General features: G+C 43.6%; 1 protein-coding gene across 7 annotated transcripts in view; it reads left to right on the top strand.

Moving 5' to 3' along the window:
• HTR2C (5-hydroxytryptamine receptor 2C) overlaps positions 1 to 7,501 on the top strand; it is a 215,870-nt gene extending 208,369 nt beyond the window's left edge. For all 7 annotated transcript variants that reach the window (XM_069867449.1, XM_069867451.1, XM_069867445.1 and 4 more), the window contains one exon: positions 4,670 to 7,501. In XM_069867449.1, coding sequence (XP_069723550.1) covers positions 4,670 to 5,496 — 827 coding nt within the window. In that variant the 3' untranslated portion in view covers positions 5,497 to 7,501. The remainder of the gene's footprint in view (positions 1 to 4,669) is intronic.
• The last annotated feature ends 11,238 nt before the right edge of the window (positions 7,502 to 18,739 follow it).

Consider the following 18,739-nt stretch of genomic DNA (forward strand, 5'->3'; position numbering starts at 1 on the left):
ACGTGGGGAATAAATGGAATTTTTGTGGTTTTGAGCACTTCAAAAGCCTACCTTCTTCAATTTGCCTCTGAAGAGCTTTGCATCCTTGCTTTTCTTTCACAATGCAAGTCAGGAGGCTACTCTCTGTTGGGGTTTACTTCTCACTGTCTGTTAGTTATTATTAGAGAAATGTGCAGGCACTTTGTGAGACACTTCTGTTAAGAAACCAAACAGATTTGTTTTAGTTTTCTCTTTCCTGAGAGGGTTAGGGGAGTCAGTTCCTATTATCTCTAGTAGGCTTTATTGCTAATGCATAGTTACAGCAGCTGCTAACATTCAGGTGAATGTCTCTTAAAGTTGTAAGCAACGTTTATTTTGTATAATAATAAATATGAGGTTAAAAAAAGAGATTTAAACACAGTGTTTAGCAGCAGTGAATAGCAGCAGTGCAGACTGCTTTTGTGGCAGCCATAGGCTTGTTTGACACATGCAGATCTTTCTCTACACTTTTCTCTTTCTTAAAAATTGCATTTAAATGCCAGGAGGATGGTAGCGAGGTCCAAAGACCACCTGCATCAGCAGAGCCCTTGCCATGGACCACAGTGGACTTTGAATCCAGTGCTGACACCAACAGACCCCTAGAGTTCCCAAGCCCATGTACCTGCAGTAAAATGAGACTCCTCTTGTGTTCAACCGTAAGAATGCTAAGCATGGAAAGACAGAGTAATCCCATGTCCAGGTCACTGTTTTCTTTAGTGAGGTGGTTGTCCCTGGAGGAAATAAAGTATCTTCTTTTAGAAAAAGAATGGAAATTACTTCTTTTCTTTGTGGAAATAACCATCAAACACTCCATCTTTCCAGTAATCTCTATCAGTCTCATGGGCTTTCACAGAAGGAAACAAGATGTTAAACACAAACACATTATTGTTTTTCATTTAAGTCTAAATTCTGTGAATGTTAATTTGGACTTTTAGCTGACTTTTTCTCTGCAGAAAGCTAGTAATTGTTTTACAAATCCGTATTTGTTGTCATTTGGGGTTTGTTTTATTAATTGAGAATCTGTGAAGAGCATCTGTTACTCTGTGTCCACAACATCATCTCAGCCCTATCTGGTGAACTGTTCTGCTGTCTTAAGAACATCTTTAAAGCTGACAAGGAGAAGTTAGGACAAGAACTGTAATTGGATTTGTAAACCAGAGGGTCTCTCTCTGGTTTGTTTTCCACTACTCTGCCAGAGAAGATATAGAAGATAAAGGAGGGGAGACAAGGAAAACATACATTCATCGTATTCCTTGTGAGCTGCTGTGCTGAAAAGGGATGTCCTACTCAAGCTGCTGCCTGGCAGAAGGGTGCACGGAGCTCCCAGTGTTGAGTTTAGCAAGGACCCTGGTGGTGGCTGGTTCTTACTGGGGCAACAGCAGTTCCTCTAGGCACTGCTCAAACGTCAAGCAAGAGGAGCAAGTTTACTCTGAAGAGCAAAGTGTGATATGTAATAAGCTTGCAAAGCTTTTACCCTCAATTTTTTTGAACAATGCAAGCCCTCTTTGGGAATTTGCTGCTGCCTTTGTTAGAAAAGGTTATTTGATGCAACCAGAGAATGCCTCTGAGACTGGAGACCTCAGCTCACTAAATCAAGCTGATGTTTGTTGATGAAGAGTGTGTCAGCTCAGGCAGAAGGCTAAACCTCATGAAATGCTCTGCACTGAGACCGAGGGAGCTGAATAGCAGTAAGTCTGGGCAACAGTAGGCTTCAGAGCCTCTTGCCTGATTTGATACTCACCATTCACCATCCTTGTGCCGATTTAGTGAGTTTGGTTTTCTCTGACCAACTGACTTTAGTTCTTAAACTGTAGAAAGTTACAGCCCCAGTGTTAGTGTTGTGCGTTGCTTGAGTCAAGTGGAGTTGAATGATTTCCTCTTGCTTGTTTGAACAGCTGAACCCAAGTAAGACAGGCGTTCTTGTTTCCCCATGTTCAGGTGCTGTGGGAATGCGTAGTGGTAAGCACAGCATGTATTGATCAGGGTAGCCCCATCGAAATCTGGGCCAGGGTGAGAGCTGTGTTTGCCAGCTGGTATTTCTGCATTTGGGGTTCTGGCAGTAGCAATTATGCAGTAATCCCCTTTAAGGAAGCCGCTCTGGGGTGTCTGAGATCTTCCACACTTCACTTCTCACTGCTGGAGTGGTGTAGAGTTAGTCCTTGCTGCCCAAGTGGTGTAACAGGCTTAGTTCCCTTTAGGGGGATGGATTGTGGGGGGGATCAGCGATAATCTCATTAAAGAATGAGTTACAAGAGAGAAGTGTGAGGTAGGAGAAAGCATTTGAGATGAAGGTAATGCTGCCCATTCAGCAGTGCTGTAGGCTATCTGACAGCTCCTCCAAGGGCATCTTTTTTCCTACTGCTGTTAATAGAATTTTCCTGGATTGGAGGAAAGAGCAAACAAATATGTTGTGCTCTCTCTTTTCTGTGCTTTTTGAGTTTGAAATCCCACTGTGTTATGAGAGGTGAGGGACACTTTTCCGTTACAGTAGCTACCTCCTCATTCCCTGTCATCAGTGCTGAGGCATCTCATGCTTGTGCCACGTTTTAGACCACCATAAGTGCTCTTCATGTAAATATTCATCAAATCACAAAACTAGGTTATTCTTCCCAAAAGTATTTTATGTGTGTGACCATGAAAATATCCTGAAACACCTCATTTCCCTTGGCTAAAGCAATAAGGCTAAATTCAATAATGACTACTTCATGAATGAACCTTTATTCACTTTGGAGTTTTATTTCAAATAGTATGTGTTATAGAGGGCTCTAAAGCATAAAATTATCCATGCAAATACAATCTCAGTGTAGTGCCATTGACCTTATCTGGCCAGTTCTCACCACTTCCCAAATATTTATGGTTTGATAGAACCAAGGCATTAAAAAGAAATGGCCTTAATGATAAAGAGTCAATGACTTGATGGAATGAAGGTTATTGCAGTCACACGGATTTGGCACACGCAAGAGAACAGGGTGGATGCAACTTCTTGCTGTGGAATTTTCTAGGCTATCATGCTGACAGCTGCCCCATTGTGTACCATGGACCTAAATTTCTGATACCTGCCAAAGGCAGGGCTAGATGACCCGTGATGTTCTAATTGGATCTGACCCACCATGTCTTTTCTGTGTTCTCATGTGCACGTAGGTTGCGGTATTCCAAAATATGTTATTGCTTTTGTTGGTTTTGACTACATCTAAACAGATTTCTTTGAAAGGTTTTGGGTCTGTCCTGATGCGGGACTGAGCTCCACAGATCAAGGGACAAAATTTGGATCTCTGTTCGCATGATAAATACTCAAGTGAGATATAGTACTCTAGCATGAGTCTTGTATTCCCTCTTATTTCTGCCCTCACATTAAATTGCTGGTAACTTTCACAAGGTAGAATAGAGAAGGTATGCAGATATATATTCCTTAGAGGAAAACAGTGTTGAAGGACGTCAAGTAAATGCATCTGAATTAAAGCTATTCATTCTTTAATTCCTTTACTCTGTGAGGGACAAGTCAGCAGCTAGCAGTGGATACAGGCTACTATGTGCATTCCTGGACAGTCATGTTCCAGGCTTGACATGCTGCATGCTCTGCCCGTGTGCCAAACGTGGACACAGCATCCAAAATGTTCTTGGGCTCACTTGTCTTCCATTAACACCACAACTATAAAAATTGCTGTGCCACGAGGATACAAGAGAAACTGCCTTGGCAAGTGCAGTGATTCCTGAGGCTTATTAGTCTGTTTAGTGCATAGGAATAGCTGGAAACTGTGCTGTAGTTATTATTATAATTGAATCATTTAAAGTTTTCTTCCTTTCAGCTACAGGGTTTGTAGCTGGAGTTCTGATTTCAGACTGTCATGTCACTCCAATTACCTTTTCTATTCTCATATTGTCTGTTCCAGTTTTTAGCCCTGTATTCAAGATAGAGGGATAGGACTAAAGCAGATGTGTGCTGCAGCCTTTTCGTTTGACTATGTAATTGGCTTCTCTAAGAATTCAAGCGATTATCTCTGCAGTACTCAGTTTCACACTGCTTGTGGGTGAAATGCCTGGGCAAGCAGAACTTGTAGAGAGCACTGTCTGCTTGCACCAAGATAGCTATAAGGACCCAGAAAGCCAGGAGCTTTTCCTCCATGTGCCTGCGATGCCATGGCAGAAAATGGCCAATTTTCTGTCAGGATTATGTTAATGTCTTTAAGAAACTCGCTTCTAAATCTTCATAGCTGTAATTCTTTTGCATTTTGATAATTTTCCTCTTTAAAGTTTGCTAATGTCTGCCCTGTGTCTGCTCCCACCCCTGAAACCAGCAGGCACAGAGCAGCCCGCTGGAACAGAGCAGGGTAGCAACTGCCTTTGCCACATTCATAAATTACCATTAATGCAAGAAAAAGAACTTGATAAAGGAGTTATGTTGTATTTGCTATGTCAGCCGTGGAGAACAGCAAAGCCGCAGTTGTTCCCAGTGGAGGGTGTTCATGCTCTGGAGCTGCCTTCCCAGGAGCGTTGTTACCTCAGGTTTCCCCTTCCATCTGGGAGTAGTAACTTCTTGTTCAAACAGCTTTAGGCAGCAGGCTGAATGCATGCAGGACCTGCATCATCTCTGCTGCCTCTTTGGAGCCCTCTCCGTCCAGGTAAAGTCTCTTTTTTGGTCTCATTCTTCTAGGGATATCTATGCCCATTCCAGTCATTGGTTTGCAGGATGACTCCAGGGTGTTCGTGAATGGGACCTGTGTCCTCAACGATGAGAACTTCGTCCTCATTGGATCCTTCATGGCGTTCTTCATCCCTCTCATCATCATGGTGATCACATATTGCCTGACGGTCCAAGTCCTGCAGAGACAGGCAACGGTGTTCATGTGTGGAGAGGTGCCCAAGCAGAGGAGGAGCAGCGTAAACTGCCTCAAGAAGGAAAACAACACAGAGAACATTTCAATGCTTCACAATCACGAAGGAGCATCTCATTTGAACTCTCCTGTAAATAAGGAGGCAGTGCTTTTTCGGAAAGGAACTATGCAGTCTATCAACAATGAGCGAAGAGCCTCCAAGGTCCTGGGCATTGTCTTCTTTTTGTTCCTCATCATGTGGTGCCCATTTTTTATTACTAATGTTATGTCTGTCCTTTGCAAGGAAACCTGCGATGAAGACCTCTTGAGTGAACTCCTTGATGTGTTTGTTTGGGTGGGATATGTTTGCTCTGGAATTAATCCCCTTGTATACACACTCTTCAACAAAACATACCGCAGGGCTTTTTCCAATTACATCCGTTGCCAATATAAGAACAGTAAAAAGTCAGCGCTGCGGCAGAATCAGTGTCTGAATGTTGCTTCAACAGCTTTATATGGGAAAGATCTGACTTTAACTAGTTATCGAAATGGGAATGAATTCAATAGCATGGAACTAGATGAGGAGGGCCTTGAAATGCAACCAGGGACTTCAGAGCTCTCCATAAACAGCTGTAATGTTGTCAGTGAAAGAGTGAGCTGTGTGTAGAGGTGGTTCACACAGCCTTTTGCTACGGTGTATCTGTAGCCAAAATATATTGTGTAAAAATGTAAGTGTTGGTCAAAGGACAATGTAAATATTGCATTCTGAACAAAGCTTTTTTTTTTAAAGAAAAAAAGAGTTGTCTTTCCAGTCGAGTACTTAAAATCATATAATTAATATACTGCAGTGAAGTTTAAGGTTCTATATTTACTGTTAATACTAGATCAGAACTATTAGTTACTTTGCATATGTCATGGACAAAATGTTTGAATTCTTCTTCCAGTGCATGAACAAAAATGCTGAATATTTATCTCAGGTGGCATTTGCTGGAGTCCAGAATGGCACGTTAATAGTTATATATCAAATACATGCTATTAGACTTGGTCAGTATAACTTTCTTTTTCAAGTTGACAGTAAATATATACTTTAAATCCTCACCCCTATTTGTGCGTGTAAAGACTGTACAGAAACCTGGCAGAGAGACACCATGAAAGCACAGCGACCGTGCAGACACCTGGCCAGACATGTCCTGTTATGGGTAGTGGCTTGCTGTCATACTGGGGCAATCTCGTACTACAAGGGATCTCTCTTAAATTTTTACTCCCTCTCCAATCCTGCTGTTTTCTTCCCATTCCCTGGGAGGCCCTGGCTCCCCAGGGAAAGGTGGACAGTGCAGTTCTCGCGTGGCTTTGTGATCCTAGCTGGGATCACTTGCACACTTGGAGAAGAAGCACGAGAAACAGAGTCAATACCAATGATCTGCTTCAATCATTTTATAAATGGAGTGCCTCAGATTATAAAAAGGCTGAATTGGTTTTACAGACAATCGTCTGCTCTGGGATGGCGCAAGGTGTGCTCAGTGTGGATGGCACTGACTTCACAGGTTGCTTGGATGATTAGGGTCTTTGGCTAACTCAGAAAAGAGCGCTCTGGCTTTATAAGCGCTCTTGTCTTCTCAGTTCTCACATTTATTTATTTCTTCACTTGTTTAGCACTTGCTTTTATTTTTCAACATCCTGGGACTTATGTTGCTGGTGATGAAACACTGTAGATGCCGAGCAGAAGCTGCTGTGTATGGGGTGCTGGTTGGGGTCAGACTGTGAGGTGCAGGATCCACCTCCCTTGGGGATGCCGGGAGAGAGGCATACACGAGGTCCCTGCTCATTTCTCCTGTCTCAGGAGGGGGTGGGCAGAGTTGGAAAGAGCGTGACTGTATCATTTGCTGGTGACATAGTTCAAAAGCAAAGAATGGCCAGAGACAGGAAGGAAGCATTAAGCCTAGATAGAAGATTAATCTGTATTAAGTTTTAAATTTTATTTATTCCATTTTACTCCCAAAGTAAATTATAGCATATCATATTGACACCACTTACATCTCAGTGAAAGCGTCCACGCTGGGATTAAATGGAGTTTCTGTAATCTGCTTTTACTTCACACCATGTATAATTTGAATTAATTTTCCCCTGTTGTCCCATGTAGAAAAACCCTCCAAGGCATCACATCTTTCTGGCACTGTACCTCTGGGGTGATGCCTCTCATTCAATTTTGCTGTGCAGAGTATTGTCTAATGCCATATATCACTCATAAGGTTTTTACATCTTCATTAAGTAATACACAATTGCTGCAGTGCCCATCTAACATGGATGCATTTACCATCACTGACAGCCTCTGGCTATGAAAATCCACAGAAGAGAAAAGCTTACGCTAGGCATGCATAAATTGTATTTTACTAACATGAACTGCTTTTATTCTAAGCTTGTTGTGTTCATCCCACTAAAATTAACTTATAGAAGAAATGGAAAATTCTGCTAGTTTTTTAGCATGGCATCGTTCAGTTGCATTGCTGTGTATGGCAACAACCTCTCTAAGGCCACTACCGAAACACAACACACGGGTTGCATCTGCTGCTGGATTGCTCCCAGCTTAAAGTGTTGATAGTCCTCTTCTCCCTCATCCCCTCCTGTGAAAAATCTTCTGTACTTCCATGCAGGCAGGAGAGGTATCCCAGTATGGAGTGTAGCCTAATACTTCCAGAGGGCAGCAGAGATGCACCACGTGCTGCCTGCTGATACTACCCCTGGCTTGAATGCTCAGGAATCCACTTGCCTCTCCAGAAAGGTCTGGTAACCAGTAGGAAAAGGAACAGCCAGAGACACAGATTTATGCCTTCACTGACTGCCCTTTGATCTAAGTGAGATTTTATCTCAAACAGTAGAGAAAAATCAGAAAAATCACATAATGTTTTAAGTTGTTTCTGTTTATTGGGTGAATTCTGAGCACATCTTTTCAAAACATGACTGTATGTGTGCATACATGTATGTGCAAATGTGAACATATATATATTTAAAAGCCAACCACAGACTTTATAAGCATTTAGCAATAAGTTGAATTACAATAGCTTCTAGCACATTTGTGAATAACTCATTTTCCACTATTCTCAAATTTGATATAAGTCCACACAGAGGCACTGTCTTCTCCTAGGAGCCTTTATGTCTTACCCTTGCTTGTTCTGTTGTTTGGGTAAAAAGGGAACCTACTATATTGGGATGTACATAATGGGAATTGAACAGAGAATTTACAGAATTTTTATAAATGTTTTTTAAAAATTCAGCACCAGAACCGTACATACATCAACTGTTGCTACTCAGCTGGACCTGTTCTGATGTACATCACTCATTTAGATTAACAGACAAAGGGTTTGCCTTACAGCGCCTGTGTTTTCTCCCGGCCAGTGGGTGATAACATTTGTGTTAGTGGTTAAATACTGTCACTTACCCAGCTTCCTTTGAGTCATTCACATCAGGTTTTTGTGATGCTGCTATTAATTTATTAAAGAAGGTTTGTTGGTTTAATCACTCCTAATTCTTTTTCATGGTCCATCAGAAAATAAATAAATGAATGTGCCCTCTCTTTCTTCCATCTGTACCCAATTAAAATCTTTCCTGAGTGAAAAATATGTCCAGACCAAAACCCAAAATGACAACAAAATATGAGGATAAGGGTGAGGATAACTTTCATCTCTCCTCCCACACTTGAAGTATGACCCACAGCTGCGTAATCACAGAAATTAATGTCAACAGATATCCTGACACTTCCAACCCTATACTTGTTAAATAAGATAAACTATTCCCCCTCTTCTCCTTGCTTCCTGCAGGAATAACAGTTAAAAATGGCATTTTTAAAATGGTCTCAATTTGAAAAATGGATGTGTAGTTCTCTGCAGCTTAACCAAAGTCAGGTTGTCCCCACAGCAGCTTTGCTTCTCCTGAGCTGCAGACACTAACAATGCTGGTGCCTCAAGAAGCCCTGTCCTGGAGCTGCCTGGTGGGAATACCCACTGGAAGTTTTGTGAATCCTCAGACCTCGGCTCAGGTATGGTTTTGTCTCATTAATAGTGCGTGTGGTGGTGGTGTGTTTTGAGTTTAAACTGAACAATTGGAAATAGTTCCTTGGAAATGATGCTGTGGGCTGCAATGTGCTGGTTGCTTTGTTTCCCAAACCACATGGGAGATGTGCAGGCAGGCTGCCTGCGAGACTGAGCATACACATAGAGACTCCAACCCCACAAACAGACCACCCCATTTGACTTGCATTAGAAAGCCTACTCGTGGGATCAGCCCCTGAACATTTCCAAGCTGTAGGGACTTGCAGCCTTCTCTACCAGAGGCCAGAAGCAAGGCTGGCACAAAGCCTTGTGGCTGAGCGACCTGGCTTCCAGACCTGAGCTGGCTCATCTTCATCTGTGACATGTTCCCCACAGAGCCAAGTCTGGGGTATAGCATCCATGGACTCAGACACAGTGGCTTTGGGGACCTCTGAGAGCCTCAAATATTGTCCTTTAAGGACAAGAGCCTGCTCCTTCAGTCCTGTGCTCGCTGAAGATAGCAGCAGCTACCCAAAGACTGTGGCATTTAGGAAGCAATAAGGTTCAGAGCCAATGCTGGCTGAAGAGCCTCAAGGCATCCCACCTCTGCATGGCTCTCCTTGTTTTAATAACTTGTGACTCAGCAACAGTTTTTATCTTAACAATAATTTTATCTGAACGAGGCTAATGTTACGTGATGTGTGAGCAGTCAGTGTGATAGTTGTGGTTAATGCCTTTTTCTCTATAGAGGCACTCATGTCAACCATCGGTACGTTTTTTTTTAGACAGTCCTACACAGAGGTTCATCACCAATGTGGAGTGTGGCCTGTGCTCTTCCCTTCCAAGCCCTGGATATGGAGACCCAGATCCCAAAGGAGAAGCAAATTTGAAAGAAAAAAAAGAAAACCACAAACAGCTCTTTGGAAATATCCCACAGCTTTGAGCTAATGAATGGTGTCTGATATTCTTGCAGAGAAATTATACTAATCTGGCATTCCAAAAGCAGCATCCATCATGTGATAAGTATGCAGATGTCTCTTGAATGGTTTTCCTCCCTGGGTAATAGTAGCATCAGAATAGCCACATGCCAAGCCAAGAACTGCACTTGGCTTTGTCTTCATATCAGACTGGGTTGGAAAAGACATCAGAAGTTTATTCCTGGGAAGAAGCATATAAAGACCACCCAGCCCTAAGCTGGTGCAGCAGAACAGGGATGGACAGATGTACGCACACATAAACACACATCCCAGAGCCTCCAGAGAGCAACAGGAGATATCATCACATTTCTGTCTTCCATTGAAAAAAGGGGAATAGCTGAACAGCTGGGGAGGAAACCTGTGATGGGGAGATCAAATACAGCTGTAGGTGTCACTGTGAAATGTGGGCTGTTTTAGTGATAATATAGTGGTGGGGTGCATGTACCAAGAAGTGCTTTTGTTTTTTCTTTTTGAACTATGGAGTTATTGACTGCTCTGACTCTCCCTCATTTTTCTTTAAGTGTTAGGTCTTCTGCTTGTTTGCCTTTACCCACCCTGAAACTTGTGCTCTGAAGCTGTCAGAAGCCAACAAAACGTCTATGTGATGTGTCATCCCCCCTGGGCTGTGCAGATATGCTGCAATCCCGTAACTACAGGGAGATGGAGAGTCTTCAGGTGAGTGATTTTAGATATATATGAGACAGACAATCAATTCAGCAAGGCATGCTCACCGATTAAGAAGCATACCAGAAGATTGTTAACAGTCGAGTGCATGAGCTACTCACTGAAAAATGTTTTTTAAAACTGTCCTAAATCATGGGTTGTGCTGACAGCAGGAGGGTGTGTCGGTACATGGCGAGGGAGTCTGGCAGTGTGGGGCTCCCTGAGGTCCACACTGCTCCAAGCAGCCCTCCTGCTCACACCCTCTGCTTGTTTTTACCACCAGGCACAGCATGTCCTGGTACACTGCCCAGCAGGATTTACTCCGCTCTGTGCTGAGCAGTGCAACTGCAGAAAAGGTTGCAAAAGCCTTACCTCCTGGTCCACAACTTCAAAGGTTTGCGAAAGGGATAAATATCTAGCGGTCACCTCTCTGACTGTTCTAGGATGGTGAAAGCAAGAGGATTACACAGGCAGCAAATGGGTGAAAAATTATTGTGAAAAATTGAAACTGTGAAGCAATACTTGTTATATCTCTCATGAACATTGCCTTATGTTCTTCTTCCCCCAAAAATGAAGACTCTCAGCATATAAATACAATTTTCCCACTAGTTTCCTGGGACAATGGCTGCTGGTTTGTCACTCCAGTGGGCTACCAACACTTCAGTGACTTGGAAAATGAAACATGCAGCATCACACAGAGGCATGTTAAATCCAGTGTTCTGAATTTTTCTGTGCTTTAATCGTAATTAGTTCAACAAATTGGATAGATTAATGTTCAATTAAAATATAGCCTAATTATCCAATGCATGTTTCTAATAGGATCTAATTGTGGCATTTTGTGTTACTTAAATTGCTGATACACTAAAAAACAAGATGTAGGCCGGTGCCTGCTAGATCACTGCCTGGTTGCATTCATTAAATTTAGAGCAGTTTTACATCTACATGTGCTGCTGATGTTAAATATCTTATCCTGCAGAAGAACAAGCAGGTGCTGGTGATGGATGCTCGTCAAAGCCACTGAAGATTTTAATCAGGGTACTTTTCCCTGACTGAAGGCTAGAACAACTCTTCTGTGACTGTTTGGGAAGAAAGACTTCAGTGACCCTCCTGCAGAGCCCACACTTCTCAAAGATCATTGTAACGCTCAAAGCAACAGGTAAGTGCAAATGCCCAGTAGAGATCACAAGCTGTGTTGCAGGTTCCTCCCCTATAGACACCAATAGTTCATGTCCCAAAATATCTTCATAAGGGATCCACAGGTCACAGCAACTTGTCTGTGAAGTCATGGCAATGTTTATCCCCCTCTGCTAAGGACTCCCCTTCTTTTTGCACTGCAGCCACATAGCTGGCACACAGGTGGGCTAACCCTCAATTGAGCATTTTTTCTGTCTTCCACCTTCTCTAGGTGTTGCTGAAGAGAAAGGTGCCTGCATCCTCTACTGTCCTATGCTGGCATTTGGCAAAGTGGTGGGACGTGTTGCTGACTCTGTGCGATAAAGCAGGTAATGCAGCAAACTGTGGTGAATAAACAGTGGTTTTCCTTAGCCAGATCTTGACTCCTTGAGGGTAAATGAATGTGATCGCCTGTTGTGCTGTAGTTTGTTGTCAGTTCAGCTTTAAAAAATAGCCAGAGCTGTGTGTTGGGCCTGAGCAGCAGCCCAGGCAATAAGCACGGTGGAGCAGCACAAGTCCAGACAAGGTTATAGAGAGACCTTTTAATGACAGGAGAGGAGAAAGCTTGGCTTGTTCCTCCTGGCAGGCAAAGATGGGTGGAGAAATTTCTCCATCAGGACATCAGGGAGCGTTTGTTCCAACTAAGGATGTCGAGGAGCTGTTTAGGCCAGAGAAAAACACTGGCATACAAAAAGGGCCAGAAATAACCTAGGAATTAGAATCAGGTTTCTAACAACTGGAGCCTGGGACTGCACTTTCTGGTGAGGGGGCAGTAACAGCAAGGGAAGAACTTATTAAGGGCTGAGCTGTTGCATTCATACACGAATTTATGCTACGAGGGGTACAGCGGGATGCCCCAGCTCAGCCCTTATGTCCTCAGCCTTCCCGGCTGGCAGAGCTCAGGCGCCAAGCCAACCATCTGCACGGCAGCACCCCTGACCTCCACAGCCACGTGTCCCAATGTGTAGGAGGAACAAACATCTTGAAACAAGAACGCTATTTTTGTGCTGCAGTCCTTCCAAGTCCTAGCAAAGCTATGAAAAATGCCACGGTTTTGGATGAAAGGCAGACAAGGCCATGCTACGTCAGTGCATCTCCTGCAAGTAGGACAGCACGAAGTCAAGGAATCGTGAAGGCTGTGGGTTCCCAGCCCTGAGCCAGCCCGAAATTATATAAAGAAATATTTCATTTGCATTCTCAGAAACATCCAGAATCAACCAACTTGGCTAGCCAAGCCTCACTGAATGCAGTCACCTAAGTTTTATTTACCCACAGCAGAATTTTTGTAGACACTGAGTATTATTGGAGCCAGTCTCAGTCTGCTCTGGAGAGCCAAGGCACTGAGGTAATGTCCTGTTGGGCTGCCATTAGCTGGTGTAGTTGAGAAAATGCTGATGAGCAGCTTTAAGAGCTGAGAGCCTGCTTTGTGTTTGCACTGCCTGACTTTTTTAATGCTTTTTTTTTTGTCACTCCATTTCCAGCTGTGCAGCCAGGAACTTCATGCTTAAGTAAAATAAATTGTGTTGTTGACCTTTTAAGCTCACTGTTGTTAAAAGTGGGCTCATCTGAACCTGGCAGGCAGTGAGGTTATCGTTTTCTCACTGTGAGTGTTTCTAAATAAATGGGCAGAATGGGCACAAACTTCTGGGCAGCTAACAAATAAGAAAATTTGAGAGCCCTAAAAGTTGGGACATATTTCTGGTTCTATAGTGAAAAGCTGGATCATTAAATAAAACACAAGGACTATTCTCTCCAGGGCTTTATGTATCAGATAGGGCCCATTCTGGGGCACAGTGGCTCTCCTAGGCTCCCTGGGCAATCCTAGCTCCGTGGTCAGACCATGTGAGGGTGCAAAGGATGTTTGAGTACCTAGAAGCAGGATGGGAATCTGCATCTGTTGTTTCTTCTCCCACGTGAACTTTCTGTAGCAATCCCGTGGAGAAAGCTGCATTCACCAGATGGTTTAACACAGTCTTTGCATCTGTTTGCTGTTACTGAAGTTGTGTTTGTTTGTCATGGCCACGCAGGGAGAGGCACATGGCGAGGTCGACATGTCCGAGAGCAGCTGAGAGGCTGCAGTCCTTGTGAAGATCAGATTTAGGGCAATCAGACTGGCAAAAAATGCTTGTTGTGGACTGCCACGGCAGTCAGTGAATCAACAGCAGATCTGAAGCAGGATGGAACTGGGGACAGTTGGAAACACATTCACGTGGGGCATTTGGTGCCTTTGGTTTATCTGGCGTATGTTCCAGTACAACCTTTTTTTCCAAATATGGGCAGATAAATAGCTCTTTAGTGCTTTGTGCCAGACCTTATACCTGGATGGTGAGGGACTGAGGCATTTACAGATTTTAGCTTTGAAACATAGAGCTTCCTCTTCTAAGAACATGTTTCTGTTTGGTATGCGTGTTTTCCCCACCACTGTGTGAATTCCAGTGAAGAACATTCCGCCACGTTTCATTTGTTTTTAAGTCATAGATATGTAGATAATTGCATTCTATGAAAGGAATGAGTTCCCTAGTTTCCCTGGTTTGTGAAAAAAAAGTGGGTTTTTTTTTTTCTAAATGAAAATGACTTCTACAAATCACTGGAGCTTTGGTGAGGTGGGACATCCAAGCACACCAAAGGTGTGACGTGCCTTTACCACCTCCCTTCACAGCTTCCCAGGCATGGAAAGAAAACACATAATTTATAGATGGTCACTGATACCCCCACTGCAGCTGCAGGAACTTGGGGTGACCTTTTACACCTTCCAGCAAAGGTAGGGTGATGTAGCCTAATTCCATATCTCAGAGAAGGCAGAGCTGCTGAGCAGGCTCTCATTGCCGTCAGAGATGAGCAACACATCATTGTGGACCACAGCAGGACTGCCACTACACTTGCCAAGCCCCGGTGTTTAAGGATGTGCCTGCACTCAGCTCTCTGTGGACTGAGACCTGCTCAAACGCTGAGATTTTTTCCTGGGCAGAGCCATCAGATAAGGAAATATCAAGGCCATGTTTAGGATTTTTAAACTAGTTGTCTTTTTTTTAAAATATGTCTAGTGGCATAACACTTGCTGAAATGGTGTTTTATTTCCTGAAGCAGAGGAGTCTTGTGGTACATCTGCACGGGGATCTGGTACAGAGGCAAAGCAGCCCAAGATGCCAGGGAGGCGAATACTCGGTTTTGGTGCAAACCTTGTGGTGGCCGTCGTTTCTCAGCTGGTTGTTTTATCTCTCGGTACTCCCGGAAAAGAATCTTGACACAGACAGTTTGCAGAGCCGTTTCAGCTGTTCAGATGGCTGAGCCACAATATGTTGCCTCAAATTGTTTTGTTAAGCACAAGCATCAGCTGTAGTTGTTTGCCTTGAAGCTACGAGAACCACAGAACCCCCCGAGAAAATTGAGTTTCTACATAGACGTGAAGAGCTTGACAGTGCTCTTGCATGTACCCTGTTGCACAAGACAGTGAGCTGCACTCTTTAGATTTTTTATTATATCATTAGTTGCTGCACTCCCAAAGCCTTGACATCTCAAAGCTTAAGCCAGAAGGGCTGTGCCACTTTACATCCTTTCAAGATCTAGGTATTCCCTAAAACTCCAGTGGCTTGGGGATGGATGCTGAGGCTCATGGTGTCTTGGGGATGCAGAGGCAGATGCCAGTCGGGCAGGGACATACAGCAGGGTGAAGTTTCCACTTGGTTGAGCCTCCTGGAGTATTTCTGTGTGGGTGCTCAGCAGCACGAGTGTGGGAGGGAGGACAGGGGCTGGTTTTGGCCATGGGATACAAGCTCCGGTTAGTGCCACGAGGCACGAGGGGTCAGTTTACTCAGCAGTCAGCCTGGTGCTGAATGATGGAGTGAAGGTGTGACACTAATCTGCTTAGCAGTACAAAAAAAAAAAAAAAAAAGAAGAATAAAACACAGCTATCAGTGAGGCAGCCATTGTCCCCTCTATTTTCATGCACTAAGTACTGAATTCTGGCTTAAGCGATGCTGCACCTGCTTGGTTCCTCCTCTGTGTCCAAGCACAGATGCTGACACCCAGTGGCCATGGAGTTTGTAGCGCCTGTACCAGTCAGAAAACTTCAGCAGCGATAGCTCAGCTGATGAGATACAACTTCTACATTTTCGTTTCCTCAAGTGCAAGGTGAGTAAAGAGCTACTGCAGATGCCAGCCTTGCTTTGTGAGTTTCAGCCATTAGCAGGTTGTAGTGGTTGAAACACTTTAAAATGTTGTATTCAGAGACCAGTCAGAAAAAAAAAAAAAAAGAAAAAATACGAGGATGGATGATGAGGAAACAGAAGGTAAACTGGTTGGCAGCTTGAAAACAGACCTCAGTGAGAGCTGGAGAGTGATTTTGTGATTTTAGAGACCTTGGCATTTGCCTTCCCTGTTTTGCTGCTTCCCAAAAGCACTTAGAATATGACAGATGCAAATTGATTTTGCATTTCCCTGCAGCTTGCACAGGATCGTGCTTTCATATGTTTGACAAGTATTGACATTCTCTAGGGGAAAAATCTCTGTAGGAAAAGTTGATTTCTGTTCTTCAACAAATGACAGGAAAAAAGACCCTAAACTCAAGGGTATGCAGAGGAGTTCTCTTTGTATGTTTGGCAAAGGCGTTCCTCACCAGCCATGTAGGGCTAAGACAGTAAAAACACCAGGGAACCCAGACATAATCTGGGAACAATAGGAGCAGAATATGCCAAAGGAGGGATTTTGAAAGCACTTTACTGAAAATATTAATTATGGACCAATTATGAATCAAACTACTGTAATGCAAATATTGCATGGAAGAAATAAGTAATTAGTGTAATTCTATAAACATAAGGGGGAAAGCATACTACTGAAATTCTAGCAAGGTTCAGGGTGTTAGGAAGGACTAGCAGCTGGCCACCTATTAGGATTAAATTTTGCACATGCTGCAGATGTGAGAAGGCAGGTGGGTGGTGTCTTGATGCTGCTCCAGCAGGGACCCTCTGCAGGGGTGAGTTTGGTGAGCGGGGAGCCCTGCACTGGGGCCAAACTTAGCTTTTCTTACCTAAATTCTTCTGTAAAGCTGCAGCGTACAAACACCATAAGTAGATGTACTTAATTTATCACTCTGTTACTAGGCAGGTTTCTAGGCAGGCTTCAGCCTAACTTTTATATTTTGTGGTTACTGAAATAGCTCTGATCTTTTTAGGGGTGAGTTCTAGCTGTGGAGGTACGACATCCATGCCTTTGCCACCTCTTACCTGCACCTACTCTCTTTAATTTTTCTTCCCTTCTTACCTCTTTTTGGACAAAATTAGACTAGAAATTTTAACCTAGCTTAAACCCATCTAGGTGGTCAGGGTTGCTGAACTATTTGGTCCACTGCAAATTCCCGTGCCCAGTATTTCCCACATGGTGAAGTGAGTGAGGTAGCATCCATGGACCCAGAGCAGCAGAGTGGGCTCTAGATGCCTTGCTTTTCCCCTGGGGGTAAGTTCACAATGCACTCATATTTTTATTGATTTTTAAACTGTAGAGGCGTACCAGGAGAAATTTCCAGCAATGAAAATCTCAATGGGAACCTTTCCAATAGTTTTCTCTAGTGCTTTTTCTGATTTTAACAATTATTGTTAGTGCAGTAACTGATGTCCTGGTGGCAGTTCTGAAAACTCATAACCCAAATGCTACCCAGTTCTAGATGTGCCCAAATCCCCTAGTTCCTAAAAGGACCCCAAAATCCTAGAAGGGACTTGGCTGAGCATCTCCGGTCGTCCTGATCTGGCAGGACAGATTTAGGCTTGTCCTTCTGGAGACTGCTCTGCCCTGATGGCTCATTGCTCTGCAGAGAGGTGCACGCAGAGCAGCCTCCAGAGCAAGTCGGGGCAAAGTATTTGTGCTGTGCAAGCCAGGGGCAGCAGTGGTGTACGGCTGTGCTGCTTGTCACTGCAAAAATCCCACTGGAGATCAGAGGGGAAGGAAGGGGACTCTGCAGCTGCCAGGAGGGCTTGGAGCAAAGAACTGCTCTCTCCCATTGCGCAGGGGAAGAAGCGTTGTCCTGAGCCTCCTGCATCTGGCCTGTTGTTTGAACCTTTGAATTGCTCTGATGAGCATGTTTTGGAGTTGTCTGCAGGCCAGGTCTCGCTGAGCTGGGGCTATGGTCTCCTTCTAGGCCAAGCCAGCTTTATTCCAGCTTCCTTTCATGGTTCCTTTCACCTTCTCTGTTAGATCAGTCAGTGCTTTACAAGTCCAGTTCCCTTCTCCAATTCTAATATGCTGCATTCATCAAGGCAAAACACAGTGTTTCAATGCTCATTGCATGCTCATGGGTATTTTTTAAATTTAAAGCCAAACCATGCTAGCTGGCCAGGAGACCCAGGAGTCAGTAAAGGCAAGGGTTGTGTCTCATCAAAATACAACAGCCAGGAAAATTAATTTCTGTTCCAGTCTGTGCATAGACCATTTTTTTCTGGTGTTTTCCTCCTTTGGTGGCTCCCCAAATAACACTGGGTTGTTGCCCATTTAGCAGTGGAAACAGCTGATAGCGATTGAATAATTTTGCAGTTGGATGTGTAAGACAGCACTTGCTGTGTTGTTTTGTGCCTGATTGGATTAGCATGGCTCTTTACATAGCTGATTGACACAAACTTGATTTTCTCTCCAAGCTTCACAGAAATTCCCAATTTTAATAAATGCTTCTGCAAGAAATTATGTTTTCTGGGTTGTTCAGATGAAATGAAAGCACACTAAATGTCTAGGTTTGGGTTTGCTAGTTCTTTGACCACAAAAACCCCAGGACAGTGTCTCATCTAGTGCTGATTTTTTAATTGTTTTTATCGTCGTTACTGGGAGTGGTTCCTTAAAAATCAGTCAGCAATTTTATCAGCTTGAATATATGGTGTTGAGAGGCATCTTGGGTGCTTCATTGAATTCTGATACAAGCGCCTGCTTCCTATAGAAGTTCCCACACTGCCTTTGCCAGAGTAACCCTCCATTCTCCTCTGAATCATCTGGCCTTTGCAGTAGCTGTGATCGTGCCTTTTAATAACAGAAGTTTCTCTAAAGGCTCCCCCCACTTCAGCTTTGCAACAGATAAGGCATATCAGTTAATGAA

Source organism: Phaenicophaeus curvirostris, chromosome 13, assembly GCF_032191515.1.
Source record: "Phaenicophaeus curvirostris isolate KB17595 chromosome 13, BPBGC_Pcur_1.0, whole genome shotgun sequence".
NCBI lineage: Eukaryota > Metazoa > Chordata > Aves > Cuculiformes > Cuculidae > Phaenicophaeus > Phaenicophaeus curvirostris.